The 24,308-nt window shown below is 38.6% G+C and overlaps 1 protein-coding gene across 5 annotated transcripts; it reads left to right on the forward strand.

Moving 5' to 3' along the window:
* Positions 1-1,689: 1,689 nt before the first annotated feature.
* elovl1b (ELOVL fatty acid elongase 1b) lies at positions 1,690-24,308 on the forward strand. Of its 5 annotated transcripts, none has more exons than XM_079482963.1 (10): positions 1,707-1,989; positions 2,311-2,374; positions 15,398-15,480; positions 21,098-21,201; positions 21,579-21,769; positions 21,875-21,955; positions 22,050-22,106; positions 22,208-22,313; positions 22,776-22,912; positions 23,715-24,308. In XM_079482963.1, the coding sequence occupies exons 4-10, from the start codon at positions 21,141-21,143 to the stop codon at positions 24,054-24,056; spliced, it is 975 nt and encodes a 324-aa protein (XP_079339089.1). In that variant the 5' UTR covers positions 1,707-1,989; positions 2,311-2,374; positions 15,398-15,480; positions 21,098-21,140; the 3' UTR covers positions 24,057-24,308. The 5 variants fall into 5 exon arrangements, with proteins under 5 accessions (XP_079339091.1, XP_079339089.1, XP_079339088.1 ...); XM_079482962.1 differs by having other exon boundaries at positions 1,727-1,958; XM_079482965.1 differs by lacking the exon at positions 15,398-15,480 and having other exon boundaries at positions 1,690-1,989.

A 24,308-nucleotide genomic window follows, 5' to 3' on the forward strand; every position in this document is an offset into this window, starting at 1 on the left:
TTAATATTGACAAATGGAAAAATCTGTGGAGGTAACTCTAGCACAAAGGTCTGTGTATTTTAAGATAAAGTAAAATGATCAAATCAAAGTATCTGAATTAAAATACCCCTCACGGTTAAATATGAATGTGGAAAAGAAGACCAAAGCGTTTATAACAGATATTGAAATAAATAAAGTTTTGGCTGATGGTCAGAAGTTCACTCTTGTACTGAAGGTCAGAATTTCAGCCTTACAAATATTTATACTGCATGGTAAAAGTGAGATAAATAGAAGGATTAAGAATGCTGGCTCAGTGATTGCCTTTAGTTTAGATTCACTGGAGGTCACTGTCAATAAGATGACAAAGGAAAGATTAAAAATGATTCTGTCCAATGAAGGTCATCCATTGCATACGGAATTTAGTTGACTAACAATTTTATTCAGTGAGATACTGGCGATGCCTCAGTGTAGTACTGCACTCTATAGAAGGTCTGCTGAAGTCTTATAATTATTTTTAATTATTGTTTTGTTTCATGCATTGTCTATATTTGTAATGCATCTGTGTTAAAGGTGGCAAATATGTTTCCCCCATTTTGGGGATTAATACAACTTTCTTAGTAGTGTAAAGCAAGCACAATACAACAGACTACACTTCTACTATGTGCCAAGGCTGTATCTGTTACCCCACTCCACTTTGTTCACAATCCTGCTGATCCTTCAAAACCACAACCACACCCCATGTACCCTAAAATTATTGTGAGGAGCATTTTCTATTTCTATCTTCCAGAGCCCTTCATCAGCCTCACGTTACCTTATGAAGTGAGTTGCCTTATGCATCTGTTCTTTATATTGACACTTTCTGTATCACTGTGCACAATTTCTTCATCGTTCTTCTTCTTATAATCAATATATTTCTAGGATATGTACATTTTAAATGCATTACCATTCATTGAACAGTGCATTTGTAGATTGATATTCTCCAAAGCTTTTTTGTGCATGTTAAATCTTCATCCTTAACCGGTAGTGCAATAGTTGGATGTTTTATGAGCTGAAATCAGATGTTTCACAGCTAAAAAGTCTTTCATGGGCTTTATCTGGGTTGCTCAGACAAGGGCGTCGCTTTGGGTAGGGACAATATTTAGGGAACACTAAATTGTACCCTACCAATAATTTCTAACAAACAAGCTTGGAGAGACAGTCAAATTACAGCATCCGGTATTATTCAAACAGACATAACAAAGAGCTTGCTGGAAATAAAAGCAAATAAGAATTACACTTTTATCTGTTATTAATATTTGTTGATCCTCTGGTGTGGTAATGTTCTGTAGTCATTCCTCCTGAGTCCCGTGTTTTGACTAAATAAGCCATGTGTGTAATATTTGCCAAGCCACGTGACATTTCTCAAAACTGAACTTTGAGTTTACACTCAAACACAAACTCAACATGAACGACGTTCGTGACTTTAATGTTTTATATATATTTGTATAAAATGCAAAGATGTCAGTTTTGTACAGATAGAAAGGGACATATACAATACCACAAACAAACAGAAAATGTATATTATACATAACATAAGTATACGCTGTTTTATCTATAGGCCTATAATACACCAATGTACAGGTTTTAAATGAAGTCTACCTCCATTTAAATCAACTAAAATGATTCCGAGTCTGTCGTGGCTGTAACGGCCGTGTCTCAAATCGTCAAGTCGAGCAGCATGTTAGGGAGAGCGCCACTCGGATGATGCGCGCACCTGTGACGCCCTAAAGAGGACGCTTTACGACACAGCCCCTGACCTGCCCCCTCTCGCGCCGTCAGAGGGCTGGGTCGAGCCTACCACACGTTAGTAACTTGGTTGAGAAAAAGTGTAAGGGGCTTTTCGACAGCACGACAGGGCAGCTGCATCACTCATTACCAACTGAAGAGCTCCGAGCGAGGCCCTGCTTTCTCATTTCACCGGCCGGACAGTCTTCGGAGAGGTGACGCTACATCTTAAACCAGGAAGGAAACGTGCGTCGTTCGTGTAGACAGTAGTATCTCGTTCTTCCTCTAAAACGGAAACACAACCTCCCGTTAGACGAAACGTCGCGTTTGGCACATATTTGTATTAACGAAACGACGAGCACATATATATTCTGCCACCAATTGAAACGAGTTTTGTCAGGTTCCGGCGAACAGAGAGCTCATTGATTCGCCTGGCGGCGTTAAAGAAAGTCGTTCGCTCGCACGTGGCTTTACGCAGAAATGTGCATTTTTTGAACGAAGTACGGGAACTTGTGTTTTTTCACTTTGTTAAATCGTAGCTCACGATTTTTTGTTTCCCGTCTTCAGTTCTGGTGTGTCGCGACCCGGAGCCGAGTGTTAACCGAGACCACGAACACTGGAACTCGTCCAGGTGAGTCCATCGTGACGTCCCACTTTCATTTGTTCATCACTGTTTCATCCTTTACTCTTCAAAACTGGAATCACACCGATAGAGCATTATCAGATGGCAAAATTAACTTTAAATGTATAACGAATGATTGTAAGCATGACTTTATTTAGAGTTTACATTGCAGTATACGATTTATCTGGTGTATTCCCGTCTGGGCTCCAGACGTGTATGAGCTTGACCTTTCCGAAATCTTTGACCTCTGTCAAAGACAGACAGGTGAGCAGTGTTTCCTGCGAAAGGTTTCCAAGGTTGTTTACCTGTCTATTTACGGTACAAACTGAAGTGTTTACTATACAAAAATCGTTTTTTACAGGAAAATGCTGCGCATTCTAACACAGAGAACTCTTACAGGTTTATTGTGTGAAAACAACGTATGAAGTTATGTTTTCAGTGGCACGTTTATTTGCAGGATGGATGAGTCCGTGATCATGTGTTTAGCGAACAAAAGAGAAGCGATTCATGTGTTGAAAGATACTGTCACTTGGCAAGTATTTCATAAATTTCCTCTTAACAGTTTTGTTAGTTACCTGCGAATTATACCTGCCAATAACTTATCTTTTATTGTCATTAGCCGCCCCTTTAAAAAAAAGCTAAGTATTCACGTGTGACCTGATAGTCTGCAAGTCTATACAATGTCAATTTTAAGATAGTTTCAATGCATTTGGAGTGTATTGACACAAAGCCTTTTCAAAATGTGCTTGTTCTGTTAAGACAATAAGAGGGAAGTATGTTATCGCTTCCCTATTCTCTGTGGACTGGTGAAATATAGACATGCAAGCTTATTGGCACATTACCGAAGTCATCTGACTGCAAAATTATTTAAAGACTATTGAAATTGTATTTACTGTTATATTTGCAGTTAGTCTTTAGCATTACGGGCAATGCCAACTCAAGTTCATTCATTTTGGCTAATGGAAAATAAAGCAAATTACAATGACATAAGAATTTGACACTGATCAGTATTTGTGTTGTGGTGAGTAAGTGCTTTACAAGGAGGCAAAGAGAATGTTTGTGGCATGTGTGATTTAGTCTTTTGATGTGCACAACTGCTAACTCATTTTTTGACCTGCTGGATTAAACAATCATTCTTTAACAGCGGCCTTTTTCTCAGGCATCACAGCTCTTACCTAATGTGACCGGCCTTAATTCCTTTCTTTAATAGCCATGTGGAAATCTTAAATTTGGAAATATTTGTTGACCAAGCATTGTATCATGTATAGATGTCACATACTTGTACATATCCTAGTGTTTCAGAATACCACAGAGTTCGTATGATTCAATTTGTATGTCCGAAGCGTGACTACATACAAAGGCGGAAAAAGCCCATTTCAAAATAATTTTCAGTTTTTCAGAATTTACTATTTATAGGTATGTGTTTAGGTGAATTTTTGTTTCATTCTGTGAACTACTAACAATATTTCTCCTAAATTTCAAATGTAAACGTTGTATCTGTTTGCAAAAAATGAAAACTGGAGAAACGGGTCAAAATATCAGATCAGACCTCAAATACTGCAACTAAAGCAAGTTCATATTCACTTTAATGCAACACAACTATAATATTTGTATTTGGGAAAAATATTTTATGTGATAACTTGGATTGTCTGTCAGTCTTTCACATTTGTTGTTGGATGACTTTGCCACTCCTGAGGTTAGATTTTGAAATTAATTCTTAAATTAAGCATGTTTCGCAATATTTGGTTTCCCAGCAATATGTTTGGTTTTCATTTGCACCCTGTAAGACAATCTCACCGTTGGGTTGAGTGACATGATAAAAGGTTTTTGGATGTGTCACAGGGTCTGTGTTTCAGAAGGGTTGCTGTTTGGGATATTCCGGGGCAATTATGAAGTTTATGAGGGATTTGTTTTGTTCTTCCACCACAGTAATAGAGAAATACCTGTTAGCGGGTACTAGGGCTGTGCAATATGGACAAAATAATCACATTGCGATTTTTATAAGGAATATTGCGATTTTGGTAATTGTTTTACTTTTTCAAGCATGTACCATTCTAAATGTACCAGAAGTGCATAACAAAACATTCCACAATGGAATAATATAGTATTAACAGTAATACAATTTTAAATAAATGTCTTTAAAACAGACAACATAAATAAATTCTGGTTAACTTACCTAAATTCCTAAAATAAACTTGTCACAAAGGCGTGATCTTCTGGAGAGTATGCTGTTTGCAAGCATCGACTTCATTTCAAAGTTTTCATTAATATAACGCAACGTTAAGCTCATATACGGCTCCATCGTCAGGGCTCTAGACTTACTTTTTGCACTGGTTGCACTGGTGCGCCTAATTTTTTTTCTTAGGTGCACCAGCATAAAATTTGGGTGCACCCAAATTTTCGACCGGATCCCATTTAGGCGATATTGACTTGTTAATGATTAACTAACAATCTGGTAAAAATTTAGTTTAAATGAAAAAAAGCACACTGAAAAAGTATGCTTCACTGAACTGAAATACATTTCAGTTGGTTTAGATACATTTACAACATCTGTGTCTCCGTCGATTAGGAATGCCATGTACGGTGTCAGTACACGATCCGTTCCACCTGCACGATCCGTTCTGAGCATGCGCGTAATTACGTATTAGAAAACGTCATTGTGTTCCTACACTATTGGTACCGTGACGCAGGCGATGAAACATTTGACGGCCAGGTGGCACAAATGGCAGCATATTTTTTGTTTTGTATGCTAACGTTACATAGTTTAACCGTTCACGGCGAGTCTGTTTTTATGTTTTTAAATGTTGCTTACGTTACCATTACGATGTGTTTATGTGGTTGCCAATCCAAAATAATACAGTTGTTACATGAACATGGATGATTTTGGTTACATGTGGAATAAAGTGTTTTTATCGACTGCAAATCTTCAGTTTCCTCCAAACTCCATTTTGCGATTCATTGCTGTATCATGTCTATTTATCTTACCGTGTTTCGAACTGAGATCAGTAGTATTGTCAAAGGGTTTGTGTCAGTTTTATTAATTAAAATCTGATAATACTAGTTAACTTTAAATGTAGTAATTGATTAGTATCTATATAGGCTAATATATCTATCCATTTAATCTAAACTAGTAAAATAATCCCTTCAATGGCGTTTACAGAAGCCAATAAGGAACATAACACATATGTCTAACTAGCCTATATTCATTTACATGAAGAAAGAACTGCAAAGTCAGGGGAAACATTACAGTATTTCAAACTGACTTGACAGAACGCATAGTGAAATGATAAGAGGTGGACAGCAGCGAAGTAAATTGAGTATTGTATTTTATTTAACAGTAAAAAATATAATAAATTGTACCCACAAAGCTGCGCAAGCGTGGAAAAGATTGTGCAGTGTCGTAAATCATCCCACAACAAAATCATCATTTGCGCTACAACGTCGTTGTGCGCATGCGCGAACGGATCGTGCAGGTGGAACGGATCGTGTACTGACATACGGACTGTTCGCAACATGCACAGACATATTTTTTTTCAACGTATCTGCGATGACTCCTATAATTTGGGCGCGCGACATCATTGTATTTGAACCCGTCGCCAATGCACTTTTGCCGGCCATGGTCTTCCCACACTCTTTACAGTAAATGCAGTGCATTATTTCATCAGCTTTGTATCTTAGCCAGGAAAACTTGTCGAGCCACTCTCTTCGAAATCTATACACTTTCGCCCTTTTCATTTCAGTCGGCTCGGACTCGATCGTATCTGGCTCATTATCGAATGCGGTCTTCGGACCAATGCTTGACATAAGGTCCGTGTCAGAGCATTGTTTAAGATTATTGCACGGAATCTTATCGAAAAAGTTTTCAATCGTTCTTTTCATCTTTTCTACTCACCTCTATCTCTGTCTGATTGCAGCACACGCGATTTCAAATGTAAACGCACGTACAGGAATATCTGGACCACGGCCAATCAGAGGGGGTCCGCCCTACACTATCTCTAATTGGTTTAGACCACGTAATGAGACTTATGTGTGACAGGCAGACTTGAGTCGCGGAGACTTTTTTTCTCTGTCGAACGGCTGGTCGCACCGGTGCGACCTCAGATTTTTTTAAGTCGCACCATTGAGAATTTAGGTCGCATGTGCGACCAAATTAGTCGCACTCTAGAGCCCTGATCGTTCTGCTGGACCACATATCTGTGGTATTGGCGTATTTACCTGCTTGAGTTCGCATTCAACGCCTGCCTTACAGTTCTCATACATTTCGGGAATAATAACTCGTGTGAAATGAGTGCGCGAGACCAGCTGGTATATTTTGTCGAGTGTTTGTATTCATCTTCGGAAACGGTCTTTACTGACAATGTACGCAGGCATCATGTCTTTGCAAATGTGATAGGTGATCGCTTCGGTAAATTTCTTTGTGGCGTTTTGAGCCTTTCTCATAAGGCGTTAAGCCTGCAGATACTTGTTCAGCCTGGCTTTGTTGTGTGCTTTTGTTAGGTTCGACAGACTTTGTTGACATGCATTGATCATATAGTTTTTTATGCCGCTGTTTTAAGTGTTGGAACAGGTTTGTCGTATTGCCCCGTTTCGTTTCAATAATCATTTCACAGGTCTTGCAGATTACCTTGCTCTCTGACACAACTTTTCTCCTAAATCCAAAAGACTCCCATACGACTGATGTTGAATTTCTTTTTGACAGCAAATCATTTTTATTCTGACCTGCATCCATATTTTATATTGATTCCTCCCGTTCGCCTATTCTGTTCTTGTCCCTCTCAGCTTTTTCGTATTTTGCGCAGTTCGCAGAGTGAGCTCTGATAGGTTAACATCTTAAACATGCGCACAACACAGTTTTAGTATTCTGAGTTATAAATTAATTAATAAAATCGCAGCTTTGTGCGGTTTAGAAATCGCATGTGCTCAAATCGCAATTTTTTTGCGATTGCGATAAATTGCACAGGCCTTGCAGGTACAGTATATGTTATTTCTGACACTTTCAGGTTTATTTTACTGCGCAGTGCTTGATGAAACAATACCTACTGTCACTTGCTGCGTATTAAAATGCCACCAGTCTCCTCAACGCCAATATTAGACAATACATTGTATCACTTGTATTATGAGGTGAAAGCAGTGAAATGTGAGAGACCCCCGGTCCCAGTTGTTTGTGATGGATACAGACTTTTTGCACTTATTCTAGACAGAACCATACATGGTTTTTGATGTGAGCGAACTGATCGGGTGAAGTACTCCATATACGTAAACACACGCTTTTAAGCTGTGAGGCCTGTAAGAGTGGTTTTGCCAACAGGGGCTTCACTTCTTACTTTCTACCTCCTCAGTTCACCCGGCTAGTTTCCTTAAACAACCTCTGGTGCTTGTAACGCCCTGCTAACAGCATGCATGCTGTCACATCTCTTTAACCACTTTCTCAACACTCTTTCACATTCCTTAAACACTCCATCAACACACACACATGTTCATTCTTTGTCCCATGCTGTTGCTTTCCAGGTCTCATGTGTCAGAATTGGTTTCCGGTTCACATTTTCTGCTCTGATTTCAAGTGAAAAGTCTGTGAAAAATCATTATTATGACAATCTCACCCATGTGTCATTCCAAACCTGTATGACTGACTTTCTTTTGCAGTACACAAAAAATATATTTTGAAGAATGTTGGTTAACCAAACAACACCTGACCCTCATTGATTTACATTTATTCAGTTGGCAGACGCTTTTATCCAAAGCGACTTACAAGTAGTTTTTTTTTTTACAGTGACACATTACTGCAGAGCAATCAGGGGTAAGGTGTCTTGCTCAAGGGCACTTCTGTCATGACCTGCTGGCACTGAGATTTGAACCTGCAACCTTCTGATCACAAACCCAACACTCTAACCCCCAGGCCACAACTGACCCATTTTTTTCTGCTATAAAAATAATTGTAAAAAATATTTATTTATATTCAATTGTTTCCCCAATTTTCTTGTAAATGTGTTGTCTTTTTCTGTAATTCTTTTATAGTTTTTGACCGTATTTCTGGGAACTTGCCGGAGCTGGGGCGCCAGAAATAAACAGTAAAATAACGGGTTTTCCCTGTAAAATTACACCCCCCCTGTTTTTCTTGTAAATTTGCGGTTTTATTAACACAATAATGGAAAATTGATTAATAAATTCCTTTGATCTGTTAAACACAAAAGATATTTTGAAGAATGTACATGTAGGACACTTTTGACTACCATTGTCATTTTTCCTACTATGGTAGTCAAAGAACTGTTACAAACATTATTCCAAATATGTTTCTCTGTGTTCTTCGGAACGAAGACATTTATGCGGTTTTGGAAACACTCGACGATGACAGAATTAAAATTTTGGGGCGAACTGTCCCTTTAAGTTTAAATATTTTTCTAAAGATGTCCCTCAGAACATAAAATCTGCAGATTATACTCGGCCCTGTCTTGTGGTCAAATAGCGACATATAAAACCGTTTAATACCGTTTGCTTTTGTTTGTCATAGATGCCAATGGGCAGAACTAAGGGTTACTATCATAACCGCTCATGAATAAATTAATCAAATGAATTGATGCAATGTTCCTCACCAGAGAGCTGCAGGTCACAGGTGTGTTCACTGTATCTCTTGCGAGTGTGGACGTAACAGTTTCAGTAGATGTAAAAATAGGAAATGAGGGCAAATCTAAAGAAAACTGTAGGAATTTAATGCTTTAACCTGAATGTTGTGATTGTGGCCTAGTTCTAGTGCTTAATTCGAATAGTATGAATAAAAATGGAGAAAAACAACTTTGTTTTAAATGGGGTGTCCACAAACTAAAGTTGTGTCACTTGTCAAAATCATTATCAGTTTCAATCTGTGGGAGTGAAAACTCTCATCTGAAGATTCTTTGTGTGTTTGATAATGAACCATATTGATTTCCCTGTAATGCATTGAGTGTGTTTCATTGAATCTGTTGATGATTAATCCATAGACCGACACCTTTGAAACGAGACCTAAACGTAAATACATCATCGATTATTTTCCAACATTTTTGCCCAGTTTAATGTCTTTCAATTTAGGTGACCATGTAAAATTCAGATGTACTGTATTTCTACAATGCTGTTAAACTTCATGTTAACGCTATGAAAAGCTGTTAGCGATTATGAAAATTAGATTGCGTGTAGAAGAGAAGTGTGTAAGATATCAATTGTGTAATAAATAAAAAAAGGATGCAAATTTGCTTTCAAATGAATAATTTGGATCCTACGTGTTCACGATCCCTGCAGCTTAAAGTGAAAAAGTTCAAATAAAATGTACGTGTTATTTACTCACCCTCTTTTCATTTTTAACCTGTAGAACACAAAAGAAAATATTTTGAAGTATGTTTGGTGGAACTGTAAATCAGATTTCACTGTAGGCTTGGTGTCATTGACCTACGTGTCATGCTCTGATCACCATCATCGTTTGTTGACCTTATTTTGTGCCTTAAGTCACTTTTATGATCTCTGTTATATGAAAAGTAGCTTCAGCTGTGTGTTATGGCATGTAATATTTAACCTGAGACGTACAATAATCGTCATTTGAACACATGGGCAAATGTTTCTCAGTTTGAGGAAAACAAATAAATGTCCCAATGGCACTATAAAGTGGCATTAAACTTTAGACCACATGTCGAATTTGTAAAGTCTGTTGTTGTGCATACCACACGTTGCTCACATCGTTTTAGGACTAATCTACCTGGTCCATTTGGGTAGATTTATTTCAGTTAATGCAAAATCCTTAAATTGGTCATAGTCCAAATCATTTACATGCATTTGCTGGTATTGCTTTCAGAATTAGGTTACCGGGTTTCTGCAAAAATAAAGCTGTTTTTAATAATGGTCTTTGTGTGGTAGTCAATGGCTGTGTACTTGTTGGTCTGGAGGTGTTTTTTTTTTTTTACATGGGACCGAGATTTAGAGACGCTGTCTTTGTGTCGCAGGGTGTGTTTCTCTGTTGTCCTTCTGGTCGGAGCGGGTGGTGCACAACAATAGCCCCCTTCATGATCACAGAGTCTCTCTTGATATCTCGCCTCAGCCTGTGAATAATATTATAGATGTAGATGGAAGTGAAGCCAGCGCTCTGGGTCGTATACAGTTCAGAGCTCAGATTAAAATGTGGGTGGATCTGGTGCCTGTTGGATATTGGGGCAGTGGTCAGTGAGCTGCTGCTCTCCTGCTACCTACACTGTCACAGCTGGAAGAATCCTTATATTGGGGAACTTTAATATTTACATTGACAAAAAAGATTCTGCATTGCCTAAGGACATTGTGTCTTTATTGGAATGGTTTGATCTGAAGCAGTTTGGACTGCTAACATTAAGGGTCACATGCTTCATCTTGTCACATGGAATATGGAATTGCCCCATACTAACATTTCCTCTTTTCGTAATGTGAATTACAAATGGAAATCCATTAAATCTCTGACTTCTCTGCCTGTATTGATACCTCATTAAGTAGCTTTTCTTCATATGCCCCTATGGAGGCCAAAGTTTACTTGTTAAATACTGCTTTGTTGTCAGGTTTGGACTCATTTGCCCCCTCATGAAATCAAGTTCTGTAGCGTTTGAGCGGTCTGTTCCCTTTTATAACTACGAGGTGCGCTCTATGAAGGCAGCTTGTTGGAAGATGGAGCATTGGTCCCGTCTCTCTGGCTTAAATGTACATCACAAAGCCTGGAAAGACCATCTACATGAATAGAAGGCCAAGATCGTTTCAGCTAGGTCTCGGTATTTCTCTCAGATAATTGACTACAATCAAGAAAAGAAAAGAAAATTGTTTCACACCATCAATCAATCAACCAACTTTCTCACAGGCAGTAGTTCATCTTATTTACTGACTTCAGATCACCTTTGTAAGTCTATTGGACCATATCAGCTCTAAGATTGCCAACGCTCGCAAAGGAATCGCTCCTTCCTTATCTGCTTCTGTCCATAGTATTTCTCCCTTTTCTGGCACCTTTTCGAACTTTTCCTTACTGGATGTCGCCTCCCTCAGTAAGGTCTCACAAATGAGATCCATATCTAGCTTATCTGTGAGCTTCTTACTACCCATGTTGTGATCTTCGCTCCTGTGAAGAAGATGACTTGTTACTTCCCCCTATACGTCTGCGGCCTATGGTTGATCAGACTTTCTCTTCAATGGCCCCCAAACTGACCTGTTTTGGGGTACTTCCTCTAACTCATCGTGGCCATCTGAGATTCTTTGGAGCAAGCAGACGAATAACTTGAAATGCACCCCGGGTAGACCGAACAAAAAACAGCGGAAAATGGGCTGGAATTTGCAACAGAGGAAAAGAACACACAGCCCACCTCTGCCCATGTCAAATCCTTGGAGAATAAGATATCCTGGCTCTAAGATGGTCAAAGTTTTCCATCAGGGACTGTAACTGTGGCTCATGACCTTATTCCTAGACACTGCTGTGACGCCATCTGATAACTTCTCTGTTTAACAGATGGACTGAACAGCTGAGGTTGGTAAAACCATAGGTCCATGATGTGCTCAGCGACTACATAAACAAACAACCTGATGCTGCTTTTATCATTGTGGGGGACTTTGATAAAGTAAATCTCAGGCAGGTCATGCCGAACCTTTAGCAACATGTCTCCTGTCCTAATACGCTGGGTCACTCACTGCTACTCAGTTAAGAGTGCCTATAAAGCTCGCTCACTACTAGTTTTTGGCAAATCCGACCCTGCCGTCATTTTCCTCACACCCGAATATAAACAGAGGCTCATTCAAGAACCCCTGGTGCAGAGAGTTGTTATGGGCTGGTCCTCCCATTCAGAAATTAAGCGGCTCTTGATGACGTTGACTGGGACGTCAAAGTTCCGGGCGAGTTCATCTGACATCAGCGAGTTCATGGATGTAGCATTAAGTTTTGTAAACACACTAACCGAGCAAGCATCTGAATATAAAACAATTGGGTCCTTTTCAAATCCGAACCCGTGGGTGGACAGAACTAGACCTGTAGCAGTGAACAAACGCACTGGTCTCCTGTCGGGGAACATGAGCAAGTACAAAGGATGGTGATTGGCTTTCCGCCACGCAGTAAAATACGCTAAATATTATGACTCCCGACGCATGCGGCAGGGACAGAGGACCATCTGGGACTCCGGTACTAAATCCTCTGTAGAGGTGAGATCAGATCTGTCGCTGGCTGACGTGTTAAACTCTTTCTACGCCCGTTTTGAATGTAATCGCGGCAGCGTGACCCTCCCGCTAAGCACATCAGAAAATAGCAGCGATATTCATGTAATCATATTGTTGGAGGACTTGGTTCAGAGGACACTAAAGCGTGTGAACATCAGGAAACAGCTGGGCCTGATGATATTTTTCGTTGCGTTGAGGTCGCAGGTCTGTTTACATCCATCTTCAACGAGTCCCTTGCTACCTCCGTTGTTCCCTCCTCCTTTAAAGAATCTGTGCTTAACAATAAACCCTCTTGCCTGAATGACTATCGTCAGTTGCCCTCATGTCAACAGTTACGAAGGTCTTTGAGAGAAAATATTTGCTCCTTTATCCCTGAAACGTTGGACCCTCTTCAGCATGCCTATTGTCCCAATAGATCTACTGAGCATGCCATCTTTCACGTCCTGCTCTCTTCCCTCAAGCATATTGACAGCAATAATAATAACTTTGTAAGGCTGCTATTCAATGATTACAGCTCAGCTTTCAATACTATAGTTCCCAGTAGGAGTGTCTTCGACAGGATTTACATAATTCTGATTCGACTTTCACGTCTTGCCTATAGTCGACCGATAGTCTGCTCACACACATGTGCCTGAGTGCGTGCATGTGGGGACGACACCAGGTGGTTAACAAGAGATCGGCACAAAGTGCACTGCAACATTGACGCACCCAAAAACAATCAAACATCAATTTATAGAATTAGTTAAGAACAGAATATACCTTTATTATAAAAAATTAAAAACATCTTAAATTAGCCAGATTTAAGTAAAAATGTGCAAAATAAATGTGTTTAGGCAAAATGTCTGAAATGCAGGGAACATATATTCAAAACACAAGCCACAAATAGTAAAATTAATGGAAATATTCCATAAACATCACGTAACAATGCTGTGCAACTCACTAGACCAGATCTCACCTCAAAAAGAATTCAAAACTACTCTATAATAATAATCATTATTATTATCATTATTGGGCCGAACTGGATGCTTCTTTTTACTGCTCTCACAGCACAGAAGACATCGAATCCTGCACTTGGTAGCCAGAACTCGCGGTTATATACGCTCAGGGTTTCGGTACCCAACCCTGAAAATTTTCAATATTTCTGACCATATAACCAAAATCACATGATCTCCATTTCATAACACCTCTACGAAGATTTGACTGAGATTTGTAGTCGAATCAGGCTCCTCCTATCGAATCTTCGACTATTCGGGATCACCCCTAGTTCCCAGTAAGGTTGTGAAAGTAGTCCATCACCCTGAGTGTAGGAGCCCCACTGGGCTGTGTCCTGAGTCCCCTACTCTACTCTCTCTACACACATGACTGCAACATATCATGAGACCACTACTTTCAGACAGACAAGTCTGCATAAGAGACTTTACCGTCACACACTGACAGACAGAAATTCGACAGGGTAGAGATGACGCTGAACCTCACGCTGATAGGCTATTTCTTTAAATGATAATTGTATTTTCAAAAGCAATAATGGTTATTTTTTATAATCTAACAACGTTGATTTAATTATTTACTCAATCTCCGTGTAGTTTTATCAACATAAATGTTCGCATCAGTGTTGTATTTAAAATCTTTCATTGTCAGCATGAGGGACACGCCCTGCCCCCTCTAATGCAATTAATCGAGTAATCATTTTCAAACCGGTCCAGTACTCGAAATGAAATTTGATAAAAATGCCCAACCCTACTTTCTATTCAAGGGCCATAGAAAGTGTTTTAACTCACAGGCCAAGACTGCAAAGCCCTACAGAGAGCTCTGCCACCCGTGTGGGACATCTACCTCAATAGATCCAAAAACAGAGCTGCAAAAAGCACAAGACTGGTTATTGGTTCTCTATATAGTGAAGTAGTGTATGTGACAAATAAAATCTATGAAAGGCGCTATAAAGACGTTTATTATTAATTGATAGTTTACATGAAACTGAAAGTATTTACTCAGCCTCGTGTTGTTTCAAACCCACATGCTGCTTTTGTTTTCTGTGAAACATTCACATAAAAATACAACTTTTCTTTCCGGCTTCTGTATGTAAATAATATGTAGGTGTAACTTGATTTTGTCCGTCGAGAACTTATTGGATCGTTGTCAACTTTTAATTGCTAATCGCTACTATTTTTCCCTGGCAGAAATGAGTCTTTGATAAAAAAAAACTTCTAAACCTTGGGGAGTGTTTGATTTGACATTTAGAGATCTAGTCTGTTAGGTCTATTTCTTTTTGGTGCTTTGGTTAGTCCGATTTTTCACATATATATATATATACATATTTTTGGTGTTGTTGATCGAGCATCCATTTCATGTTAATGTGTGAGCTTTTGTGGTATTTTGACATTTGTAAGAGATGAACATTGTTAGTAAATAGCAAATCGTCCACACACAAGTTACCATGTGGCTTCAGAAGACTTTTAAGCTCCACAGTCACTGATCCGTTGACGTGTGGAAAGATATTTGCGAAGATTCTTTAAAAAAGACATCATGGGTTCGGAACAATAAGAGTAAATCTTATCAGAATCATCATTTTTATGTGAACAATTCTGTCAAAAGTTACTACTCAACTAGCATTAGGTGTAAGACACAGAGCTCTCTCTCTGGTTCTCCTCCAGTTTGCTGTCTCAGAGCCAGTTATTCATCAACAGAGTGAGTCAGGGTGGGAGGGACCAGAAGCCAGCCGTACCAGTCACACACACTCCAACACGCAGATACACACACACTCTCTTTTCCTTCCACTTCTCTTTCCTGCCCTCTCTCTCTCTTTCTCTCTCTGTCGCTCGTCTCCTCACCACCGCTGTTCTGGTTTTCCTCTATCACCAGTGAGAGGTCAGACGCTGAAGGAGAAGAAAAGACTGGTCCACCGGGACTGATCGGGACTCGTAGAGGAGGCAGGAGTTTGTAAGGTGAGCTGTTTGTTTCTTCTAGACGTTTTTCCGTTTGAACTTTTCCAGTCCGCCCAAAGAGTCCAAAACCTCATAGTATATCGGAAAGGATTTTTTTGGTCATGTTAAATTATAATTTTTTGGGTCCGTTCAATGATTCTTCTCTTCCAAAGTGTATTATTAACTCGAAACGTTTTCCTGTTTACGAGTGATTCATTCACAGGATGCCTGTTGCCACAGCTCGTATAAAACCCCACCCTTAATACTGACTCTCGCTCTCTCTCTCGTTCTTGCTCTCTCTGTAGTTTTTGCTGAAGTTTGACTTCTTAAACCGCCCTCGTGATGACCGTAGACGGAAATGTTTAATGGAAATACTAGCCTAGGGGCTTTGGAGCAGCAGCAGCAGCTATTGTCGCTGGATGATTGATTGTGTTTTATCTCGTCCCGTCCAAGACTAAAGGATAGATTATGGTGTTGTTTAAGATGTCTTTCTGCTTTTGGCATCTGACCCCATGAGTTCTGGTCACATGTCAGCCGGGCTGAAAGCAGGGTGGTTCCCCATCTCTACTAGCAACAGTGTCATTTTACGCCTGCCTGCTAACTCTCACAGACCACACTTAAAGGGCCGGATATGGCCTTATGTTTTCCATATGTTGGGAGAGGGGGAGGAAGGGGAACAGGACTTCGAGGGACCTTAAGGTCAATGTGCAATGGTCCACGTGCATGAATTTGGTCTGTTTGAAAGGTTTTGATGAGGGAGACTTTACTATAAATGGTCATGGTGTTGGTCTGTTTAAATTGTAAAAGCAATCATTGTCCGGATGAGAGTCGATCTACACCTTTGATAAAAGCTGATGTACGTGAAGAGCTTTGTAGGATGAATCTCATGAAACCTTCACCGTTTAACCCCACAGTCAAAGGAAACTTTCAGCATATTTTGCTGAAAGAAAGGGAAGTCAGATTTAAGGCATTGTGATATTTTCTTGACCATTTAGCACACCGTCCTAAAATGACAAAAATATATTTATTTGGAAAACAACAATTAACTTAAACACTTAAAAAACATTGTTTAAAAACTCACCAAAAGAAATTTAAAATATATTCTTTTTTACTTATTAATTTTATAAACGAACAAAAATATATGTATATGTATATATTTGCTTTTTTATAAAACTGTAATTTAATTTATTAAAAATGTCACAATGCAAATTCTGTATTTTTATTTTAAAAATTGGTCATTTATTTCATTAAAGGTTTTATTATTACGAAAGGGTAATATTTTTTTTAAATGTCACAAATTCACAATACAAAACATCTCATCCTTAAAATAGTCTTTATTTTTTTGTGGTACATGGTTTGTTATAGTGTCTCAGTTTCCATAAGATTCATCTTTAATGCTTTTGAGTCAGAGACAGAAAGTTTTCCCAGAAACTATTTTTTTCAAAATAAACACTTGTACTGTACATGACATTTTCAAAGAATCACGTTGTCATCTGTATGAATCATGTTGCCTTGACAGTATACTTAAATGCATGCTAATATTGTGGTTAGTGTTGTCATATTACTACAGATCCCTCCCAAAAGTATTGTAAATGTGTTTCTGTCAACTACTGTCAAACCAGTTTGTCCTTCAGAATCTCACAGGCCATCGGGGCCTCATTTTGAGCTTTGGTTGGACCGAGGCCGATGGTTGTATGTTGTATGTTATCTGTGTGTTACACTGTGAGTGTGTACTGTAGTTCTTTAGGCACATGGTCCATCAGGCACACCAAAACTTCACAATACATCCACACAGTCCAGAGTCATTTTCGATTCTGATATGTCTTAAAGATGCCTCTCATAACTCGCACATTAGATTCTCCCACATTGGCAGCTGTGATCAGATAAGACACTACTCTCTTTCAGCTTTTTATAAAGATCATGTGTTGTTGGCTCATCCAAGTGTTTTTTAAGGGTGTGGGGCACCCTTAATGTGAACCCACATTATGTGTTGCATTATGTTGTGAATGGTAAACATCATTTTAAATGTTGTAAATGTCGTGTGGAGCTGGGGATGGAGGAGGGTAATTCCTGAGTAACGTGATAAACTGTAAGCTAAATCATTTTTTCACTGGCTCTGCTTGGGCCTTCAGAAACCAGTTTGGAGTGTACGCCTTGTTTCAGATATGCTTCACTTCATGTACTGATCTGTAACAGATTTTCTTTAGAACAAGATTACAAGTTCATTTCAGGTCTGAATATTTAACATCTCACCTGGCCTAGGGCACGGTTTAGTGACAGACGCACGTTCTGAGATAAGAAACACTAGCAGGTTTTCTTTCCTTCTGGTCTTTACATTGCAATTCAAATACAAAGGTTCCTTAAGGTTGTAAAGACCTTATAGTGATAGTTTTGATAACGTTTCGCACGTACACACAATCTACATTTCCAAGACTGCTGCTGCTGAATCTTATCTTCAACTCCTAACATCCGCTTGCAGGTCAATACGATGCAGAAGTTAAAATTCTTGGAAATCACTCACTTACAAAGCAAAACTATGTTATCATCGCTTAACAATTGCTCATGATAGTATGAATGTGGTTCAACCTGATGTTCACAGCATGTTATATGTATGTCATATTTGTGACGACACCTGTCTGTGATTCACGATCCATATCAGTAAAAACCCGTCATCGGTGAGAATCTAACAAGCAGGTATCCCTATCTACTAGCACCTCAAGGACATCAGTGTGGCCTGATAGAGTTGAGTTCGCTTTTTAGCCCGTACCAATACGTCACCTGAGATTTGGTTCCGGTACCTTTTTTCTGTTCTTTACTCTGTTTAATAAAAAACATTAATTTCAGTGAGTCCAAACCTCTCAATTTCGACATTGTTGAAATTTTACACAAAAGAAATAAATTCTAGAAATAACTACACCATTATTAATACTACCAGCTTGTTGTATTTCCTCATCACACACATAATCATTTATTTATTCGGCGTGATAATTTACCTAAACCACGAGGCCTCCACCATTAACAAACCATTATTGGCTACCCATTAAGTTTTGACCACTTGTAAAAATGGCATTTAAATGATTCTTATGGCTGCTATAGATTTTCGGTGGAAGTTTTACTTCGGACCAATGAAAGGCTGTTGGTTTGTGTACATATGTTATCAGGGAGTCGTTATGTTGTATTTCCCAACTGATATGGGCAGATTATTGTTCAGCAAGGTTGTAAATGAATCATTTATGGATATGTTATTTAAATGCATGCTTATCCAAACTTTTATCCTGATGTGTTTGACTACTGAGTGTGTTTGTGTACTGCATATGGACATTTGGATGCGTTTGCTTTTATGACTTTAAGATGTGTGTTACTTCTGTTTACTCGGTTGCTAATATTTCAAGTTGAAGATTAATTTCTAATAATAAATGTATATTGATAGGAGTTGTTTCTTTTAAAGAGACCAAAGGTGAAGGCAACAGTTTACACATCTCTTCATCGCGTTTGTTTAATTTAATGGGGGTTAGTGAATAAACTGGGTAATGTGAAAAGGTTTCTCTAGTGTCATTGTGTGGTGTGTACTTTAAAGACCATTCTTTTTACTGTAAAGCAAAAAACTAACGTTCCTATTGCTATCATGTGAAAATAACTGTTTATTCAATGTTTACATCATGGTAGCATTTATCTACTGCATAATGCTAGTAAAAATACATTTGTTTTCAATAAGGTTGTATTTGTAAATATTAGTAAGTGCATTAACTAACATGAACCAATCATTTACTCACCCTTGAGTTGTACCAATTCTGTATAAATGTATTTGTTCAATGAACACGGAGAAAGATACTTGGAAGAACGCTTATAGCCAAACATATCTGGCCACTATTGACTACAACAGTAGAAAAGATGACAATGGTCAAAAGTGTCCATTCAAACTTTAAATGCTAAATTAATATGAAATACAATTAATAAACAACAGAAGTATTGTTTGTCAGCTAATAAGTTAACTTATGTTAACAATATATTCTTACTGTAATGTAACCATTTTTTGTAATGAGGACAAAAGTCTCATTAAGTTGGTAAGAATAAAGGGAGAATGATGCAAGCGTCATAATGGTGCTGAAATAGTTTTCATATGCTTAATATATCTTGATGCTTTTGATCATGGGGTGAAATGAAACGTAGTTAGGAAGGGGCTCTTTTTATTCCTTGTCAACAATTGAGGTGTGTGTGTGTGAGACACACCTGAACCCCTCCTGTGTTTACCCAGAGTGTAGCAGGGACTTCTTTCTGATAACAACAGACCTTCCTTATTGTACTCTCTCCTAAACACATGTCCTTTCTTTTCTCTCTGCTGATATGGTCTGATGTTGGTGGGTGTGGTTACATGAAGGAGTGGAATGGAAGAAGTGATGTCATGTTTCTCTCACCTTCAACTTAGTGAAATGCTTTGTCGCCTCTATAATGATGCTTGAGTTTTGACTGTAAGCGCACTTACAGATTTGCACATGTGACTCATGAATAATATGGAAGCGTGTTGGTAGAAATGCTCAATTTGCAAATGTAAACAATACATTTATGTCCTTAAATGTACATTTAGAATAACAAATGTGCAAATAAAAAACGTGTCAGTTCCTACACTACTATGTCATAAAAAAGTAGCAAAATTAAAATGCATTCCCCGGATTGATTATACAGTATATGTATGATACATGTAGCAAAATGATCATTTGCATGTTATCTTCCCTAAATGAATTAACATTTGGTATTGCATTTTCATTTTAACAGCGTGCTGAGTGTTGCAAAATTAAATTCAATCTGGACTTGAAAATGCATTTCGAGCTGGCCACGCCCCCTGCCCGATACTGGGTCATTGCATGAACGGCATCACTCGTTACTCGTGTTGTTTTGAGGTGTTGGAAACACGTACGGCTACAGAGCTGAGATGATCAAAGCGTTGAATCGCATGCACATATGCACATATGCACATTTGTTGTCTTAGTCAATGTCTTAACGTAATAAATCAGAAGTTGTTTTTGTGGTGTAACGTTTCTGTAACTTCAGGAGTTATAGTGGATCTGTCACAGCCCAAACGGGGGCACCTGGAGGAATAAGAAACCAAGATCTTCACTTTGACCATGTTTACGTTTATTTGTGCACAATCTCTCCCCTTACACTGCCTCCAGCACGAAAGTACCACAGTACAGACAGGTGTACTCGGGTTTTTCCACATGGATGGGTCGCGTTTGGGCTGTACAGTCTCACAAAACGACTGTTTCTGAATGATTGTGTGATGATATTATGACTAAAAAGTCAACAGTCAAAATAGTGTAATATGTGTTCGTGATGAAAACCTGTCTACACGCACATGAGAAAGGCTCCGCCTTTGCACTTGAAGACCTTTCATTGTAACCGTCTGAGCTGTTGAGGTCACCTGATCCACACAATTCATTCCTCTCTTTACCAACTACATTTTTTGTTTGCCATTAACTTGATAAGGCAACAGTAGATAAGTCACTGAATTTTTCTGACTTAAAGGAGTGATTCGATCCAATGAACTTTACACAATGTCTATTCTGTAAAGTCTTATACATAATGATTTGTGTGTTTTTCCGGATTGATTTGTAACCGTCTGTCTTTGTTTTTGTCACAGGTGCTTTTGTGCAGTCAACAGTGTTAAGCTGACATCAGTGAAAATGCTGGAGATGGTGAAAGACAGAATAATGGAGGTCTATGACCGCCTTTTAGCAGGCAGAGGTAAAATGCTTATGAAATGACCTCCTGAACACAGGTTTACTATAGTCCTGAATTAAATGATGATGTCAGTCAGACTAGCAGTTGCCAGACATCATTTCTTCCTCAATGGATGATGTCATATCATGAGAGTCGGGCAGTGGATGACTGACAATGGAAATATATACAAAACACAATTTGTATAAATGAGCTGTTAAGTAGATAACACTAAAATGTTTCTTAATCTGAAATGCTAACCTTCAGGATTTCTAATCTGAATTATATCTTTTGTGCAAAACGTTTTATTACATTTAGCTTTTGAATTGTGTAATTGAATTATTACTGTTGGACATTTTGTATATGATAGATATTCAGTTTTTGTTTTGTATTTTTTGTCTTAGACCCACGGGTGAAGGATTATCTTCTCATGGAGAGTCCATTCAACATGACTGCTATTCTGCTCGCTTATCTTTTCTTCGCACTGTACGCCGGCCCGAAGTTTATGGCCAACCGCAAACCCTTCCAGTTGAAAGAAGCCATGATCATTTACAACCTGTCCTTGGTGGGCTTGTCTGCATATATTGTTTATGAGGTAAAGACATTGAATGTGCATTTGAACCGCATGCATTTCTAATAAATAATCAATTCATTGATTTATTAAAATGAATAAATTCATGTCAACTTTTTTTTGGTCTAGTTCTTGATGTCTGGGTGGGCCACCGGATACACGTGGAGATGTGACCCATGTGATTATTCTGACAGCCCTCAAGCACACAGGGTAAGATATTACTTTAAATTACATGATAGTCTAAATGATCACAAAGATCTTTGCATATCCAAATTCTCTCTTAACCGTAAACTCTTTTTCCCAGATGGTAAGGGTGGCCTGGTTATTCGTCTTCTCAAAGTTCATTGAGCTTATGGACACGGTAAGATTTCAATTGCGCTACTCACAAATTGCAAATATTGAATGCATTTGAAACCGATGGGTTTGTGAATGTATTGCTGAACGTGGCTGTTGTGTGTTCAGGTGTTTTTTGTGCTGCGGAAGAAACGCGGTCAGATCACCTTCCTGCACATCTTCCATCATTCCTTCATGCCGTGGACGTGGTGGTGGGGTGTGAGCTATGCTCCAGGTCAGTCATGCCACGTGGGTCACAGTCAGCTGTTTATATAGTGTGGTTGTGTTTCAGCGACGCTGCTCATTTACTTGTGTGACAGCTCAGGTTACTGGTGCAAAGTCATTATATTACATTAAAATGGAGTAAGAGGCGTCGGGTATCATGTAAAATCAGTGATAAAGTCATTCCAAAATGAAGAATCTGTGATTTAATCTGAACTACAAAAGTTTTTCTGTTTTCTAAATTGAACTTGTGAACCTTGTGGGGTCAAAAGGTTCATGTTTTTTTACACTGTCACCAGGATTGAAAATTGAAGTTGTTTTTTTCCACAAGCCCTAGACATTTTGCATGTGCTGATGATTTTTGTAAATAAGGCTCTTAAAGTCATATACCTTTTGTTAAGAAAGCGTCAGTGCTATGTTTAGAGTTCTAAGTTGCCCTTTCCATGACTAACAATCTTCTGAATGTGTTGTTCAGGTGGAATGGGCTCTTTCCATGCAATGGTCAACTCTTGTGTCCATGTGATCATGTACTTCTACTATGGCCTTTCTGCCGCTGGACCTCGCTTCCAAAAGTTCCTCTGGTGGAAGAAATACATGACTGCCATCCAGCTGGTATGTTCATTTGAGTCACAGAATAATGGAAAACAAGCATTTGAAAAAATAGTATTTTCCATGTATGTATCCTAAAAGGAATAACTTATTTTTGTATTAAAATTATTTATTTAAAATTATTAACATTTGTATTGTTTGCTTGTCGTTCCAAACCTATGCTGCTGTTTTTTCTTTTCAAAGGATTTTGTAGAATCTTTACTTAATGTTTTCTTTACAATGATAGTAGCCAAATTGTCAAAAATGACAAAAAAAAATTTGCGGCAACAAATGTTACGAGGCCCAAACTTAACTTGTAGACCTTCGCAAAGAAGTTTTCAATTGATTTATTACAATGAATACACAACAAGATATTAATATGATATTAATAGAAATGTAATAGAAAATAAATTGATATATTGTAACCAAACACAGATCGGTAGGTAACTTAGGTTCAGCGTGTGAAACAGTCTATAAATTTAAGTTTTGAAATAAATATTTATTTATAATTAGTTATGTTATTTACTTGTGTCTAAACCTCTGCAGCTTTTTTGGTGTAACACAAGAGGATCATTTTGAAGAATTTGACTTGGCCTTTAGCATACAATGAGAGTTTAAGAGTGCACATTTAAAAAAAGAAGCATTATAACAAAAACCACTATGCAAATATTTGCCCAAAAAACCTATAAAAATTGGATCATGAACTTTTGAAGTCACTATGAATATTTTGGGTGAATATTACCTTTTGGACTCCTAAAGAACTCTAAAACTGTACCAGATTCTCAGTGTGTACATGCCACGTTATCGGTCTTCTTATTCTCCCCAGACTCAGTTTGTCCTGGTGTCTCTTCACGTAACCCAGTGGTACTTCATGAAGACCTGCGACTACCAGGTGCCTCTGTTCATCCACCTCATCTGGATATACGGGACCTTCTTCTTCGTACTCTTCTCTAATTTCTGGTACCAGGCGTATGTCAAGGGCAAGAGGCTACCAAAAGACTCCAGCCATGAGCTCGCCCACAACGGCAAGGGTAAAGGAAGCGCCAGCGTGTCCAACGGCACGTCTGTGGTGTCCAACGGCCATGGCGTGCATAAGAACGGCCTCAGCCATGGAAAGAAGCAACAAGAGAATGGAAGCACTCTCAACAGCAAGATGAAGAAAGCCTGAGATCTCAGGAGAAGACCCAAAACGGATGACCAGGAGAACCTGCACTAAACACTGTGGAGTCCGAAGAGAGTTTTGGGACTTTTCATTTTCAAATCTTGTTTTTTTTGCTAGTTTTAATATGTACGTTTATTAAGTACATGGGGAGATGAATGAGTTTGATCCCTGTTTGTATATTGTTTTGTCCTAAGTTAATCTAAAAGAATTAATAATTGAGCACAATGTATAAAGAGAAGAGGAAAGGTGGCGACTGAA

The sequence above is a fragment of the Barbatula barbatula genome, assembly GCF_947034865.1.
Source record: "Barbatula barbatula genome assembly, chromosome: 20".
In the NCBI taxonomy this organism is placed as follows: domain Eukaryota; kingdom Metazoa; phylum Chordata; class Actinopteri; order Cypriniformes; family Nemacheilidae; genus Barbatula; species Barbatula barbatula.

Excerpts from the sequence above, each read along its gene's own strand:
- elovl1b (XM_079482965.1), top strand. The coding sequence starts at position 21,141 with ATGCTGGAGATGGTGAAAGACAGAATAATGGAGGTCTATGACCGCCTT. Across the intron at positions 21,770-21,874 it reads CTGCATATATTGTTTATGAG|TTCTTGATGTCTGGGTGGGC; the intron begins GTAAAGACATTG and ends TTTTTGGTCTAG. Across the intron at positions 22,107-22,207 it reads TCATTGAGCTTATGGACACG|GTGTTTTTTGTGCTGCGGAA; the intron begins GTAAGATTTCAA and ends TTGTGTGTTCAG.